The sequence below is a fragment of the Lottia gigantea genome (genome assembly GCF_000327385.1).
Source record: "Lottia gigantea unplaced genomic scaffold LOTGIsca_45, whole genome shotgun sequence".
In the NCBI taxonomy this organism is placed as follows: domain Eukaryota; kingdom Metazoa; phylum Mollusca; class Gastropoda; family Lottiidae; genus Lottia; species Lottia gigantea.
In genome coordinates, this window is record NW_008709577.1 from 1,751,550 (window position 1) to 1,765,028 (window position 13,479).

General features: G+C 31.8%; 2 protein-coding genes across 2 annotated transcripts; both read left to right on the forward strand.

Annotated features, from left to right (window-relative positions):
- Positions 1–86: 86 nt before the first annotated feature.
- On the forward strand, positions 87–3,300 carry LOTGIDRAFT_84186 (hypothetical protein; the record flags this gene model as incomplete). The annotated part of the gene is made up of 6 exons (XM_009060867.1): positions 87–188; positions 674–794; positions 1,186–1,379; positions 1,886–2,081; positions 2,507–2,624; positions 3,123–3,300. Coding segments are annotated over 6 exons (909 nt in total), but the record flags the coding sequence as incomplete, so codon positions are not given.
- A 5,897-nt stretch (positions 3,301–9,197) lies between these two features.
- LOTGIDRAFT_87677 (hypothetical protein) lies at positions 9,198–10,471 on the forward strand (the record flags this gene model as incomplete). Its single annotated transcript, XM_009060870.1, has 2 exons — positions 9,198–9,374; positions 10,238–10,471. Coding segments are annotated over 2 exons (411 nt in total), but the record flags the coding sequence as incomplete, so codon positions are not given.
- Positions 10,472–13,479: the final 3,008 nt, after the last annotated feature.

A 13,479-nucleotide genomic window follows, 5' to 3' on the forward strand; every position in this document is an offset into this window, starting at 1 on the left:
GTCAAACGGAAGTGACTAAAGAAAGATGCCACTTGTTTTGTGATTCATTAGACATCTGCAAATTAAGTTAAATTTTATCTAACAACATGGGTCTTTGTAAATGCCCTAAGAGGAAGGTCACCAATTTATTTTGTTTTGAGCATAGAGTGAATGTTTGTGAACACTGCTTAGTTGCAAATCATCCAAAGGTTTGTATAAACTCCTTATTAATCACGGGGACCAGTATCATACTGCAATGGATAGTTATCTTATGTTTTCAAAATAGATTTGTCTGCAATTGAATAAAAAGGATTTGCAGTAAGTGACGCAAGTGGCAGCAGTTTTGTTGTTCCCTTATATTATTGTTGTCTCTTCAAATTGAAGTAACTTTTGCTGATGAACAGTAAGCTTATTTTTTATTAAATAGAGATGTCATTTTTAGGTATGATTAAAATTTCTGGATTTATTTAATCGCAGATGAACCTCATTCAAAGTGATGTGTTCATCTAAAACTTCAACTCTTATTACTTGCAAAATAGAAAATGTACTTGATCAGTAACTTCAATTTGACAGTTTAATTAGAAGATAAATTTGCAAATGAATTTAACTATCTATATAATTGATTAATATCCTATGTTTTTGTCCTAATTTCACTTTATTGATATACTTATCTCTTAAAATTTTACAATTCCAGTGTATTGTACAGTCATATCTACAATGGCTACAAGACAGTGATTACAATCCTATTTGTAAATTATGTAATCAAAGTTTAAATGGAGAAAATGCGGGAGAATGTGTACGCCTAGTGTGTTATGGTACGTGCTTCTGGAATTTCAACATTTTAGCTATGAGATCAATATTTATCTGTTTATATACATATCTGTTATGTGTTTGGTCTTTCGTTTTGTTGTTTTTTTTGTTTGGCAAATTTTACTGTGTCTTCAGCCCACAAGAGTTACTGGCTATTGAAGTGAATCTACCATCGAACCCTTCCTGTAGTAGCAGACTTATATTCCTATCATTGTTCAGCTTAATTTTTAGATTTCATCTAAGTCAGCACATATTCAGTCAATGAGCAACCGACCAAATTGATCTGCTGCGTGAAGGGTTAGATAAAAGATTTATTTCAATGGCCCTTCAGAGCTGAACATGATTATAATGTGACCTGTAGGTAAATTTACAATGAATTTATGATGTTCATTTCAGATATTTTTCATTGGAAATGCCTCGACCAGTATGCTAGAAGTTTACCACCTAATACAGCCCCTGCTGGTTACACCTGTCCATCATGTAATACTGGTATCTTTCCTCCTGCTAATATGGCTTCACCTATTGCTGATGTTATTAAAACATTCTTATCTAGAGTTAATTGGGCCAGAGCAGGACTAGGAATGCCTTTGGTAAGTAATTCTTAAATCAAATGACTTTCATATAAATGATCATTTTTCCAAATACACCTAGGAATCAATTATACTGTCATTCAATATTGTGATATTTGTCTACTACATTATATTTACCACACTTTCCTAAGTATTGATACAGATTTCTGTTTTGGGTTTGGTCTCTGATCCACCAAAGATGCCAGAAAAGATTGTTGTTTTTCTTACATTATTATATGTTTTTTTAAAGGGTTAAACCGGTTTATTTTGAACGTGAAGAATTGCGCTAATCAACTATATCTAAACCCTTTAATTTCTAATATTATATCACTTATGAGCTATTCTTATTCTCTTATGCACCCTTTTCATATGAATGTTATTTTGTGCAGTAAGCTTTACTACTATAATTACTATAGTGGAAGTTATTTGTGAGGCAGGGCTTGCTCACTTTACCAGAAGAGGTCTGATAAAGTTTTAATGGTATTCTATATAGAATTCAGTATCTAAAATTTCTTTTTCTTTTCAAGATTGATGAACCAGAAGCACCATCACCAATAAAGAAAAGTGAAACAGGACCATTATCCTCTACACCATTATCTACACCTAGTCAGACTCGTCCCAGTGCCCAGGTTCCACCATACAGCAGTACACCAACTTCTGCTCACAGTGTTATTAATGTAGATGCTGGAGCCAGTTCTAGATCTCAGAGCTTATTATCAAATAGTAAGTGTATACAAAATTTAGTTTACATACCTGTAATGATACAACATTATGATGCCGTCCTGGATGTGATATTTGTTTGTTGTTTAATGAAAATGGTATTTTGCATAAATTGATTTTTCATTCACAGTTTTAATTTAATGTCCACACCAAGTACATTGTCGTCATACTTTCTGACTAAAGGCAAAATTTTTAGCAGTTCTTTTCAATTTTTGTTTGTGGGTTTCTTACTATGCAAAGATGATACTTGTCGGTTTTGCTTGATGATCAGCTGTCATTGGTGCAGAAAGATTGTATTGTTTTTATTCTTAAATAAATTCTGACAATGCATCACCATTCATTGGCATTAATGTGATTACTTTTATTTCATGTGAAAGTTTATAAAATATGATGACAATTGTAACTGTAATGCTTATTATGTCTCATAGATCCCCGAAAATTATTTGATTCAACAAAAGAAGATGTCATGTTTAATACATCACATGATCATGATGAAGATAAATATAAACGTAGACCAGCTTTTAACTGGTTAGCTAAATGGTTCAAGTAAGTAGTTTTGTCTGTCTATAATTTTGGGTTAAAACGATCCCCCGGAAAATATCATTGTTAAAGTGGAAGTGGATTTTGAAATACTCATATAGCTGAGAGGGATATTAGGCTATTGGAGAAAAAAACTATAATTGCAAAGATTATGACCAAATAAAGCTCGAAGGACTACTCTCTGTACTGACATTTGAAGAAACACAAAAATTAATTAAGTTGGCGCTACTATTATTTATTCTGTGAATTCAAATTTCTGTGACTACATGAGTGCTTCATTGGACACTTGCTGGGATTTTTCTGGCTTTCGCAATCTGTCAAACTGAGATTACAGCATTGGGTTGTCAACTTAGTTGTGATCATGTAGTCGATTAAATTGAAAAGTAAAACTCAGGTGCTGATGGCCATCCCCAAAAGTTAGAAATCGAAAAAGTTCAATAAAGAATAGGCATGCCAAACTCTATTTAAATTTTCATTAAATTCCCTTATATTTTGTACTTTCAGATCTACAGAAAAAGGCAAACGTAAAGATCCAAATGCTGTTATGAAGAAATTTATAGTTGTTTTGGGAATTGGAATAATCTCTTTTATAACGATTGTGATAATATTTTCTAAATTAGGACGTCAAATGACAGATGATGACCCATCCCTAGATCCTATGGCTAATCCAAACATTAGGATTAATGAAAGAATAATGGTTGATCAACCCAAATAAAGATCAAAAATACAACTTGGGGGAGAAGAGGACAGTGTTTTACTTATAACTTACTAAAAGGACTAGACACAGAGTCTGTTAGGTTAAACTATGTATAAACTGCTTGAAGAAACTAATTATCATTGAAATTTCTAGCAAAGGGGTGCAACTCAGAACTTGGTCGATTCAGCTAGTGACATGTTTGTCATGTCATTTGGCTCTGAATATCCTCATTTTAGGTATGTAAATAGTGTGGGCATAGGACATCTAGAATTTTACTAGGAAACTGTGTGACGTATTATTTTTTTTTGCAATTGACGATCTTGTCTTGATTTGAGTTATTTCGAGTACTAAGGGAAGACAAGGATCCAGGTATTGTTTTGGATTTTTTGGCTGTTATCATTGGATGGGAATTTCTGTATGTTTTAAATATTAGAAATGTTCTTTTTCATATTTCTATATAACTCTGCAACTAATGCATTGATCACTGTTTTAGTAGTGAATAACCTTGTTATTGTTGTGTCAAGTATTGTTTCATGGAACTTAAACCATGGTGCATCAATATATGAAACATTCCTAATTATCACATGCTCATTAATATTATCATTTTCATAAATTTCAACTGTAAACAATGTGTAGAAAATTACTTTTACTTTAGTGGAAAACTATTATGTACATTATATGTAATTTTATGTCTTATTATTTATATCCTCAGTCCACGATGCTCTCAGCTTTTGAAAGATTTAGGTGATTCCACAAATTGTCCAGATTTGTGACATTGATAAATGTAATGAAAAATCAGAATTGTTTTTTGACCAAGAAAACTACCAAAAACTGTGGCATGCCTTTAAAGTTGGAGGTTTTTCATAATGCAAAACTGTAAGTCCTACATACCTCATACATCAAATAATAGGAGGAAGGTGTGGAAAATAGTTTATAGCACACACAGAAACTATTTAGAAGTTTAGATTGGATTGACATGATATTTATGTAACTATCTTAATATCTCTCATTTAAATAAAGTGTTATTATGGTAGTGTAAAAAGTTTATTGATAAATTTAGATATAGTCCTTTTATAGAAACTGTAAACCAGTTAGCCTATTTATTCCCCTATTATGTTTATTTTGTTGTTATTTACATTAATCTTTATCTTATAAAACCTAACAATTGCTAAGGAAGTTCTTAATCAAATACGAGTAAGAAGATTTATTTCATTTAAGAATATCTATGTAAATATATTTATGGTATTAAAAAAATATATTATTTCTTTAAAAGAATATTGTTGTAATATTTGTGTTGAGATGAAAAAATATGCATAAAAATACAAGCTAGTTGAACAAATTGTAGACTACTGTTGACCTTGGTATTTAGTACAATTGCTATACTCATCACGGCATGTTAATTGTATTATTGTGTATATGATGTGACATAATGGTGTAGCCAACTTCCACAAAAGCAATTCAATTTTTATGATTTTGTTCTTTCAATCTGTATTACAATATAGCTCTGTGTTTATAATTCCTTTGTAGGTTGGCTACTGTTCTCTTTATATTGTATGTTGTTGACTTTGGAATCGACTTTTGTAGTTTGAATTGACAAATTGGTTTGTTGCCTGCTTTTGAACATGGGGTGGCCCAGAAAAAACATTAACACTTTTTATTTCAAGATTATTCATAGAGTACCAAATTTAAGACCATGATATTTCTACATTATCATTATAGAGTTTCCTTAAGTGACATTTAGTAATTGAGGTGTGAATATATGAACCAATTTTATGGATAACAATTACTAATGCTTGCTAAAGACGAAAGTATCATCCATAAAATTGTGTTCATATATTATAGAGTTATTAGACATCATGTTACCAAATTACAGCTCCATGTCTTGTTAAAAAATTCCGAAAGATACCATTGTTATTTCACCTCTATAACTCATCAAATACCCAATCTGACCACCATTGTGAACAAAAATCACCAAAACACTTTTTCAATGGCATATTTTCTTCGAAATTTTGAGTAATTCATACACAAGATAAATGGCCACCCCAATCTCCTGACTAATCCAATGATTTACAATGTATTTCTCTGTCTAATAAAAGATAGATAGCTTGAAGAAATAAGAGAGAAATAAAATGATATTAAACTCTTTATTTTACATGACGTACCACTTGGCAAAACTGGAAAGGAAATATTTTACCTTGGAAAAATTGTCTGATTAATTTGTTCTGAAATCGGTGGCCAGATTGAGCATATATTCAATTAAAGAGGTGAAATACACCTGATATATCCTTGTAGGCCTATCATCTAGAATTACATGTTACATTTTCATGCTTGCACTTTGTTAGCTCGTAATAAAATACATCTCACTAATGTATGACAACACCACAAATAGCAATATATAGGTGACATTCAAATGTAAGTAGAAGCAAATAGGAATGAAAAACTAAAGCCATCTCTACTGTTGCAAATGTTGGTTTGTGCTTTCTTTAAAGCTTTGTAAAGAGGTAGAAATATGTGCTTAAGATTTTAAAAGATCCTGATTAAATTATCAATATTATACCATAAAAAACTAAACTATGTCGATGTACACTCTAAGCTTAGGAAAACACGTTTAAGTGTAAAAAAAAGTCTGTTCAGTACGCCTCTAAAGATGGGTAATATTCAAATGTTATGCTATGATAAAATTAAAGAGGATTGATATTGTAATTATAATTATTATTAATTTTAATTATGAATGTCTTTTGCAACTAATCAATGGGTACGGACCATTATGAGTATAATAGGATACGTAATATTCGTTAATAATTTCGTACTGGACAATCGAGTTTTTTGGTCGAATTCATACAAACCACTTAAAGGCCTTTTAATATAAATATAATTAATTCTAATGACATGTTGATCAGTTTATAGTGTAAATATACTAGTTGACATAATTGGACAACTGATTTATCGCGGATTATCTCAGTGAACAGTCGTCAAAATCTCAGGACCAATCCCGTCTGGTTAATTAGATCTAAAAACAATCACGTAACCAAGCATTGGCGCATGTCAACAACATGGCCGACACATTACATTCCAATACAATCTTCACGATCAGAAAGTAAATAAATACCATCAGTTATCGATTTATGTTAATTTGTAGTAAGTTAGCGATACTGAACATATATCTAGTTGGATATAGCATGAACCTCGAAATGTCTCCTAGGTAATTATGGTTACATTTTTGTGAAATTTTTCGATTGTCACTATTTTCTCTGTGACGTTTTTCACTTGTTAATTACATATTGAAAGAATTTGAGGAAAGAAGATGTAACTTCGCAATGGCACCACATTGCAGTTGCAAACACAGATATTCCTGAAAGTTTCTTTAAGTATTCAAGTAGTAAGCTCCAAATAGCTTTGTTGCTTACTGTCCAGGATTGAAATTAAAGATACCGAGATCGGTATCAAATTAATTTTAAAGGAAATTGAAGAAAGCAGGCTTTAAAGGCATGAGATTTTTTTTGTTGTCAATTTCATATTTAAAGATCTTATACAAGTTAGATCTTATTTTACTATTATGTTATGTTATGTTTTGATTGTTATGAATGTCTGTAATACATGCCAATAAATTGTTATGTCATTTCCCAAAATTTTTCAAACGATAAGGGCTATAAAGCTAATACTATATAACACTGCCTGATCTAGTGATCTTGTTTGCTTCAACTTTCAATTGGTTTGTGTTGGGCGTAATGCAAAAAAGGCTTTTTAGCCTAATTTCTTACCCTAATAAAGTGATCATTATTATTATTGTAAACATGGTACCGATAGGCTAAATGTACATTGATGAAAACTCTAAAAAAGCACATATTTCTGAATAATTGCTTTTATCTAGATTTGTCAAAAGAGCTTGTTAGTACGATAGAGGTTGATTTTGTTGAAATTTGGTCTCAGTGATGGAGAATGCTACCTGTAAGCTAATATTAATTGTTCTGTTGATTTTTTGACTCTTGAAATTCAATAAATTTCAGATATGTCTAATCTAACATGGTTGGTAAGGATTCTCAAAGCTTATCTATTTTGTTTCATGGTGATGACTTTTTTCAGTAAAAACAAGCAGATATCAATTTTTATATGTTAATTGTTGTAAGCAAAATTATCTTTAAGACTATGCAAAATCTGATCTTTTTTTTATTTCTTATTTCAGAAGCCTATATATAGAATTAACTTATGACTGGGAACAAAAGAAGTATCCCACTCTCTAAGCTGCCCCGCCTTTTACAAAGAGGTATGACTGCTGTGGTTAGTAAAAAGCCTACAAGGCTTGAACTGATGAAGGAACAGTTCCATAGGCAAATGATGCGAGATAAAGAACGAGTGATTATAGAGATGTACGAAGTGAAACAAAGACAAACTTTTGAAAAAGTAGCTCCAAGAACAAAGCCTCTACCTAATAATAGGCCAACAGGAATTCCCACGAAGAAAAAACCAATGGGTGGTATAAAAAAAGATCCTGAATCACCTGTGAGAAAATTTGTTCGAGATGGTTCTGAAGGTGGTGATCGTAAAACTATGGCTGAAATTCAGGCCTTTTATAAAAGATCATACAAAGTAAATGCTCCAAGAAGGTCTTCTGTTCCTATGGTAGAAAAAAACCTAATGAAACGTAGTGCTGGAAAAGACAGAAATAACTTGTTGCCACCTCTGGCAAGGAAAAATGGAAACGAAGCAAATATGCCTCCGAAGAGGGTTCCTCTAATACCCCCTATTGCTAAAGATCAGCAAAACAATAAGATAAAGTCATATAGTGCTCCATCAGGTTCAAAGAAACCTGTAGATTCACATGTAAATGGAGAATTAAGTTCCGCAGGTAGCAGCTCACCTGTCAATGATAGTGATTCTCAACCTGATTTAGCTGGATTAGAAAATCTAAAGCGTAGAAGCTCACTTCGTTCTAATAATGGTGGTGAAAGAAGGGATTCCTTTGGCTCTGATACTGAAAATGACGTTGGTAATGATGGAAGACGAGATTCACTTGGTTCCAATGCTGGTTCTAATACTGGTAATGATGAAAAACATTCATTCATGGGGGTCCCAATTGAAGAAATAGAGGGACTGTCTGATTTTCATAAATGGAAGCTGGAACAAATGAGAGTGAAAGAAGAAAAACTTTATAAAAAGGCTCTCAAAACCAGGAGATTAAGTAGTGAATCAGATGATGGCTTAAGAGAAGAGGTTGAAGAAAGGTTGTTATCGAAACAAAATGAATTATTGGCTGAACTTGCCGAACGGCAACGTGAACTGGATAAAATGCAAGAGCAGAGATTGGAAAAGGTAAGTTTTTTACACTTTGAAAGCATATGAAACTGGACTCATGTACTTTGATATTATAGGTATAATTGTATATAAAAGCTATTAATAAGTGTAAGTGAAATATGGTTGAACTGTTTAATGTACCAACATTGAATTTCACACTTCATAAGCTTATATATTACAGGAGAAAATATTCAATTTTTCAGGAACGGCGAGAAGCAGAAGAATCAGAAAAGAGAGCAGCTATTGAAAGTGAAAAAATTGCAAAGTTAGAGCGAGAAGCAGCAAGGCGAGAAGAAGAAAAAAGAAGAATTCAGGATAAAAGAGAGACTGATCGTCGTGCTAAAGAAGATCGAGAGAGACGTGCCAGGGCTCTGGCAGAACAAGAAGCTGCCGAAGAAGAGGAATCTCAACTTCAAAATTTTATTCCTCATCCACCAGCTAAACCAAGGACAAATGCTAGGAGACCTCCTCCTAGAACATACACTCCACCAGCAGATAATGCAGAGGAGCTCGAAGAAGTTGCTGGTCCTGATGTGGATTTTTATAGACAAGCAGCTGAGGAAGCAGCTCAGAATGATACTCAATCATTCAAATTGAAGGAATGCAAAATCTGTGGAAGAAGATTTGCACAAGAACGCCTTCAGAAACATGAAGGTGCTTGTAAAACAGCTAATAAAAAACGAAAGATATTTGATCCTGTAAAAATGAGATTAGAGGGAACAGAAGCCAATCAGTTTCATTGGAAAGCTGAGAAGAAATCAACCCCAGTAAGTTTAATTTCTATAGAGTTTAACAGCATGAGCCCAATGGATTACATATCCATGTAACATTTTTCCGTTCCTTGACAATATCTCCCTTTCCTTAGTATTTGCATTCCAGTTGTTTCAACAGTTTTCCTTTTTTATTTCATCAAAGTCCAACGATAAAGCTACAGATTGCAATCCTGATAGTGTATTAAAAATGGATAAATAATGAAAATAAAATATAGGAAAGGAAGTTTGATGAATATTTGCTATCAGTTAATTAGCAGGTTATTTAAGTATTGATTAATTGGGATACAATATCAGTTATTATTTACTTGTTGCTTAGTAACAAATACATTGGTATATATTAATTTGGCTGTTGAAACTACTGATCCTAACCAGTGTCAAAGTCAATTATCCTTAAACTTCATTTGTGTTCAACTTCAGAGACATTATAAGATAAATCTAATGAGATATGCTTGAACAATTTACCTCTCTATTTGACCCAATAAATTATGATAGAAGTTTAAAGAGATGAGAGCTCGCTTTGATATATTTTTAAAATTTTCAATGATCATCTTTATACATCTGAATGTACAAATTGCAATCTATGGTGTCCCACTGTTTTTCTATCTACCTTATCAATTCAAACTAAATTTTTATAATTGAACATTATAGGCAATTTGGCAGGCATCTGTTGTAGGACTAAAGTTACAACTTTTTGCAACTTTTAACTGCATCAATTTCCTTATCAGCCAATTTACATAAAGCACATTTCCTGGTTGCATAGGCATGGTTTAAAGAATGGAAAGCTTAAAATGTCGGTTAATGTTATGCATTTTATAATGTGACTATTATCATTAACAGGTAACTATTTTGTATTTCAGTCCAAGCCTAAGAAAGATTGGAGAAAACAACATGATGAATTTAGGAAAACTATACAGCATGCTAAAAAAGTTGGTGATATAGAAAAGAAAGGTGGTGATATTCGAACAGTCACTCCACTCCCTCCTGCTGAAAATCCTGATTATATTCAATGTCCTCACTGTGAGAGGAGATTTAATTCCACTGCTGCAGAGCGTCATATTCCTAAATGTAAAGATATAAAGGGTAGACCTCTTAAAAGGCGCTAAGTGCTCAATATTTTTTTCCGTCCATTTTAAATTTTTATTTTTATTTACTCTGCTAGATCAGTATAAATCTGTAGAGCTTTTATTTTTTTAAGAGAAAAGATATTTTACAAGATTTATAATATATTGCAAAATCCGTCCATTGTCTTTGCATTCCGTCCATTTGCTTTTCAAATGTAAGCACATATTTTAAAGCATTTTACATTTACAAATAATTTTACTAGATTTAAAAAACGAAAAAAAATAAGTTACTGAGAATTCTAGATTTACAAGAGATTTAGTTAGAAGAGGTGTGTATTCAATATGATTACACATTATAGCAAGTATTAGCTGGTAGTAGTAGTATAACTCAAAAACTGATAAGAGAACTGGTCTAGATTAATGAACATCAAATAAATAACCATGTAATCTAAGTTTACATGTACCATTAAATTATTTCGGAACCTGTCTGTTCAATAACCAGTCTAATTAGAATTAGATTACAATTTAGTTTTGTATAAAATATATTGTAACATTCAGGGGCATTTCTGAACAGCTATTTCTTTGTTTTTTTTTTAATGTGGTGAATATTTTATATTATTTCTCTTAGTTTTTTTTGGCTACTATGTGATCTCAACTTAAAATATCTGAATTAACCTTTAAGTGCATATTACAGTCAGTCAACACTAAATTGGAAACAATATTGATATTTCTCAGATTTCAGTCAATCAAGAAATATTAGATTCAATAGAAGAAAATATGCATTTGAACTAAATTAAATTGATGATAGAGTTTATCTATTTATACTTAACTTGTGTATATAATATATGGAGAACATGAGAAATGTCGTTTTGTGCCTTTCAAATGTTTTATAAAATTATGTATGTGATACAGTACGATGTCATTTCATGGTGTAAAACTTGTTATTAAAATAGTCAGTAACTGACCAAAGAATCTAGAGAGATCAACAGTTATTTAAGCCAACTTGTCGATTGTTAAGGATATATAATAATGTTAATTTTTTAGAAGTGGAAACAGTATTTATCTGTTGTCAGAAACCTGTGATATTATTGACACAATGTGATTGTTAAAATGTAAATTGTTGAATAAATCTATGAATAAATCAAGCTTTTTTTGATGAGCCACTATTTGTAGCTGATGGAAGCCAAATAATATATGCTTAAAGATGGGTTTCCTTATTTTTTAGTGTCAAATTAAGCAAACTATTTGATTAATTGGTGTTTCTAATGAATTAGCATGTATTCTTTATCATATCATAATTTTCTTATATTGCATAAAATTTAAGTTTTAACCAATCATATAATGTCCTGTATGTACAGTCTGGATAAACCAAAAAAGACTTTATGACCTTTTTTGATCAGTCACTCATTGGAATTCTGCTGTTAATTCTCTTCTAATTTAGCTAATTATGAATTAATTATAGACAAACTGGTATTTTTCCAAGTCATTAAAACACTTCTACTTTCTATTCATATAAGTATTAGCATTCTGATTTTCATAAATGAAAATGAGGGAACCCATCTTTAAGCCGAGCAGTCTGATACTTATGGATTAGAAAAGCCATATAAGATACTTTAGTCAGTCAGTCCCATACTATATTTAAGGTAATATCTGATTAATTGCTTAATTAATCTGACCTGTATTAAGTGACATTTTACTACCTTGCATAATTGTACAGTTTAATGAGAATTTGGTTTGATATTGCTAAAATGCTGAATTTCACACCATAAAAAGTGGCGGTTGAACCCTCAGAATTTAAAAAAACACAAACACCCACACAATTAACAAATGATAAATTTAATCTTCTAAAGTCCCATTGCTTTTAAGGCAATATTGGTACTCATTAGGTTATCTTTTTGTATTCCACATTAGTGAATCTGTTTAATCTGCAGATACACGTGTCCCTGTAAACTATACCAAAATTACTGTTATAATAATTTGAGTACTGGTTGTGACTTTCAAGTCCCTGTGATATAGAATCGATTTGATAGGTCACGTGTCACTATGTTATGGCTGTTGAGTTTGATGAACATGTTTTGTCTGGTGTCATTTTTCTTATTTTATTCAGCCCTATAAAATTTTCAGACAATCAGAAAAGTATTTTCTCAGTGCATATGTTCTATCAAATGCGTTTTGTGAAAATAATGAGAAAATTTCTTAATTGTATTGTCTAATAATTATAATCGGGAGGAGAACAGAAGAGTTTTGAAAATGGCGACCATGTGATTGTGGACGCCGGCTGATTTCGGTAATTAGTTGGTTTCATAGTAGATTGTAGACACGATTCGCAAATGTGCATATCGATTAGTAGTTATAGTTGCTTGTGTTTTCGTTAATGATGCATTTCATTGTTGCTCAGACTTGCTATCCTTTTAAATTTCTGCAAGAACACGCGATTGTTTATCTAAAATGTTGCACAATATAATCCGAAATATTCTTACATGACACTTAGTGGATCATGTGTAGGTAATGACATTTCTTATTGTCACATTGTCTTAAGTTTATAAATTGCATATCACTGACTAATTCTATATGAATTAAAATATTAGCACCAACAATATAGTACAGTGACCTTAGGATTTCTTATTCCCATCTTCATTAGCCCAAATGGTGCAGAATTTACTGTTAAATTGCTTACTGTTGGCCCCATCGCCAGGAATGAATTGGTGCTGGGGCTCAGATTTTGTGCTCAGACAATTTTGAAAAATTTATAATGGCCCAGAGAATTCATTTCTGACAATTTGGATGTGCCAAAAACGTACCAAAATCTAAATCTTTGATTTTGTACTAAGACACTTCAAATGAATCAATATCTGCTGAATTGAAGAAGGTTTTGCTGGGGCTTAATTTTTACTTGCTGCTACCCAGGTCCAGACCCTCGGACCCCACCCTAGCTGGAGCTGGATCTATTTAGTACATTGCCGTCCTCCATGTACATAATTGATCAGAATTTCTTGTGAGCACAACAGAAGCTTCAGTTTTATCTTGTTTGAATGTAG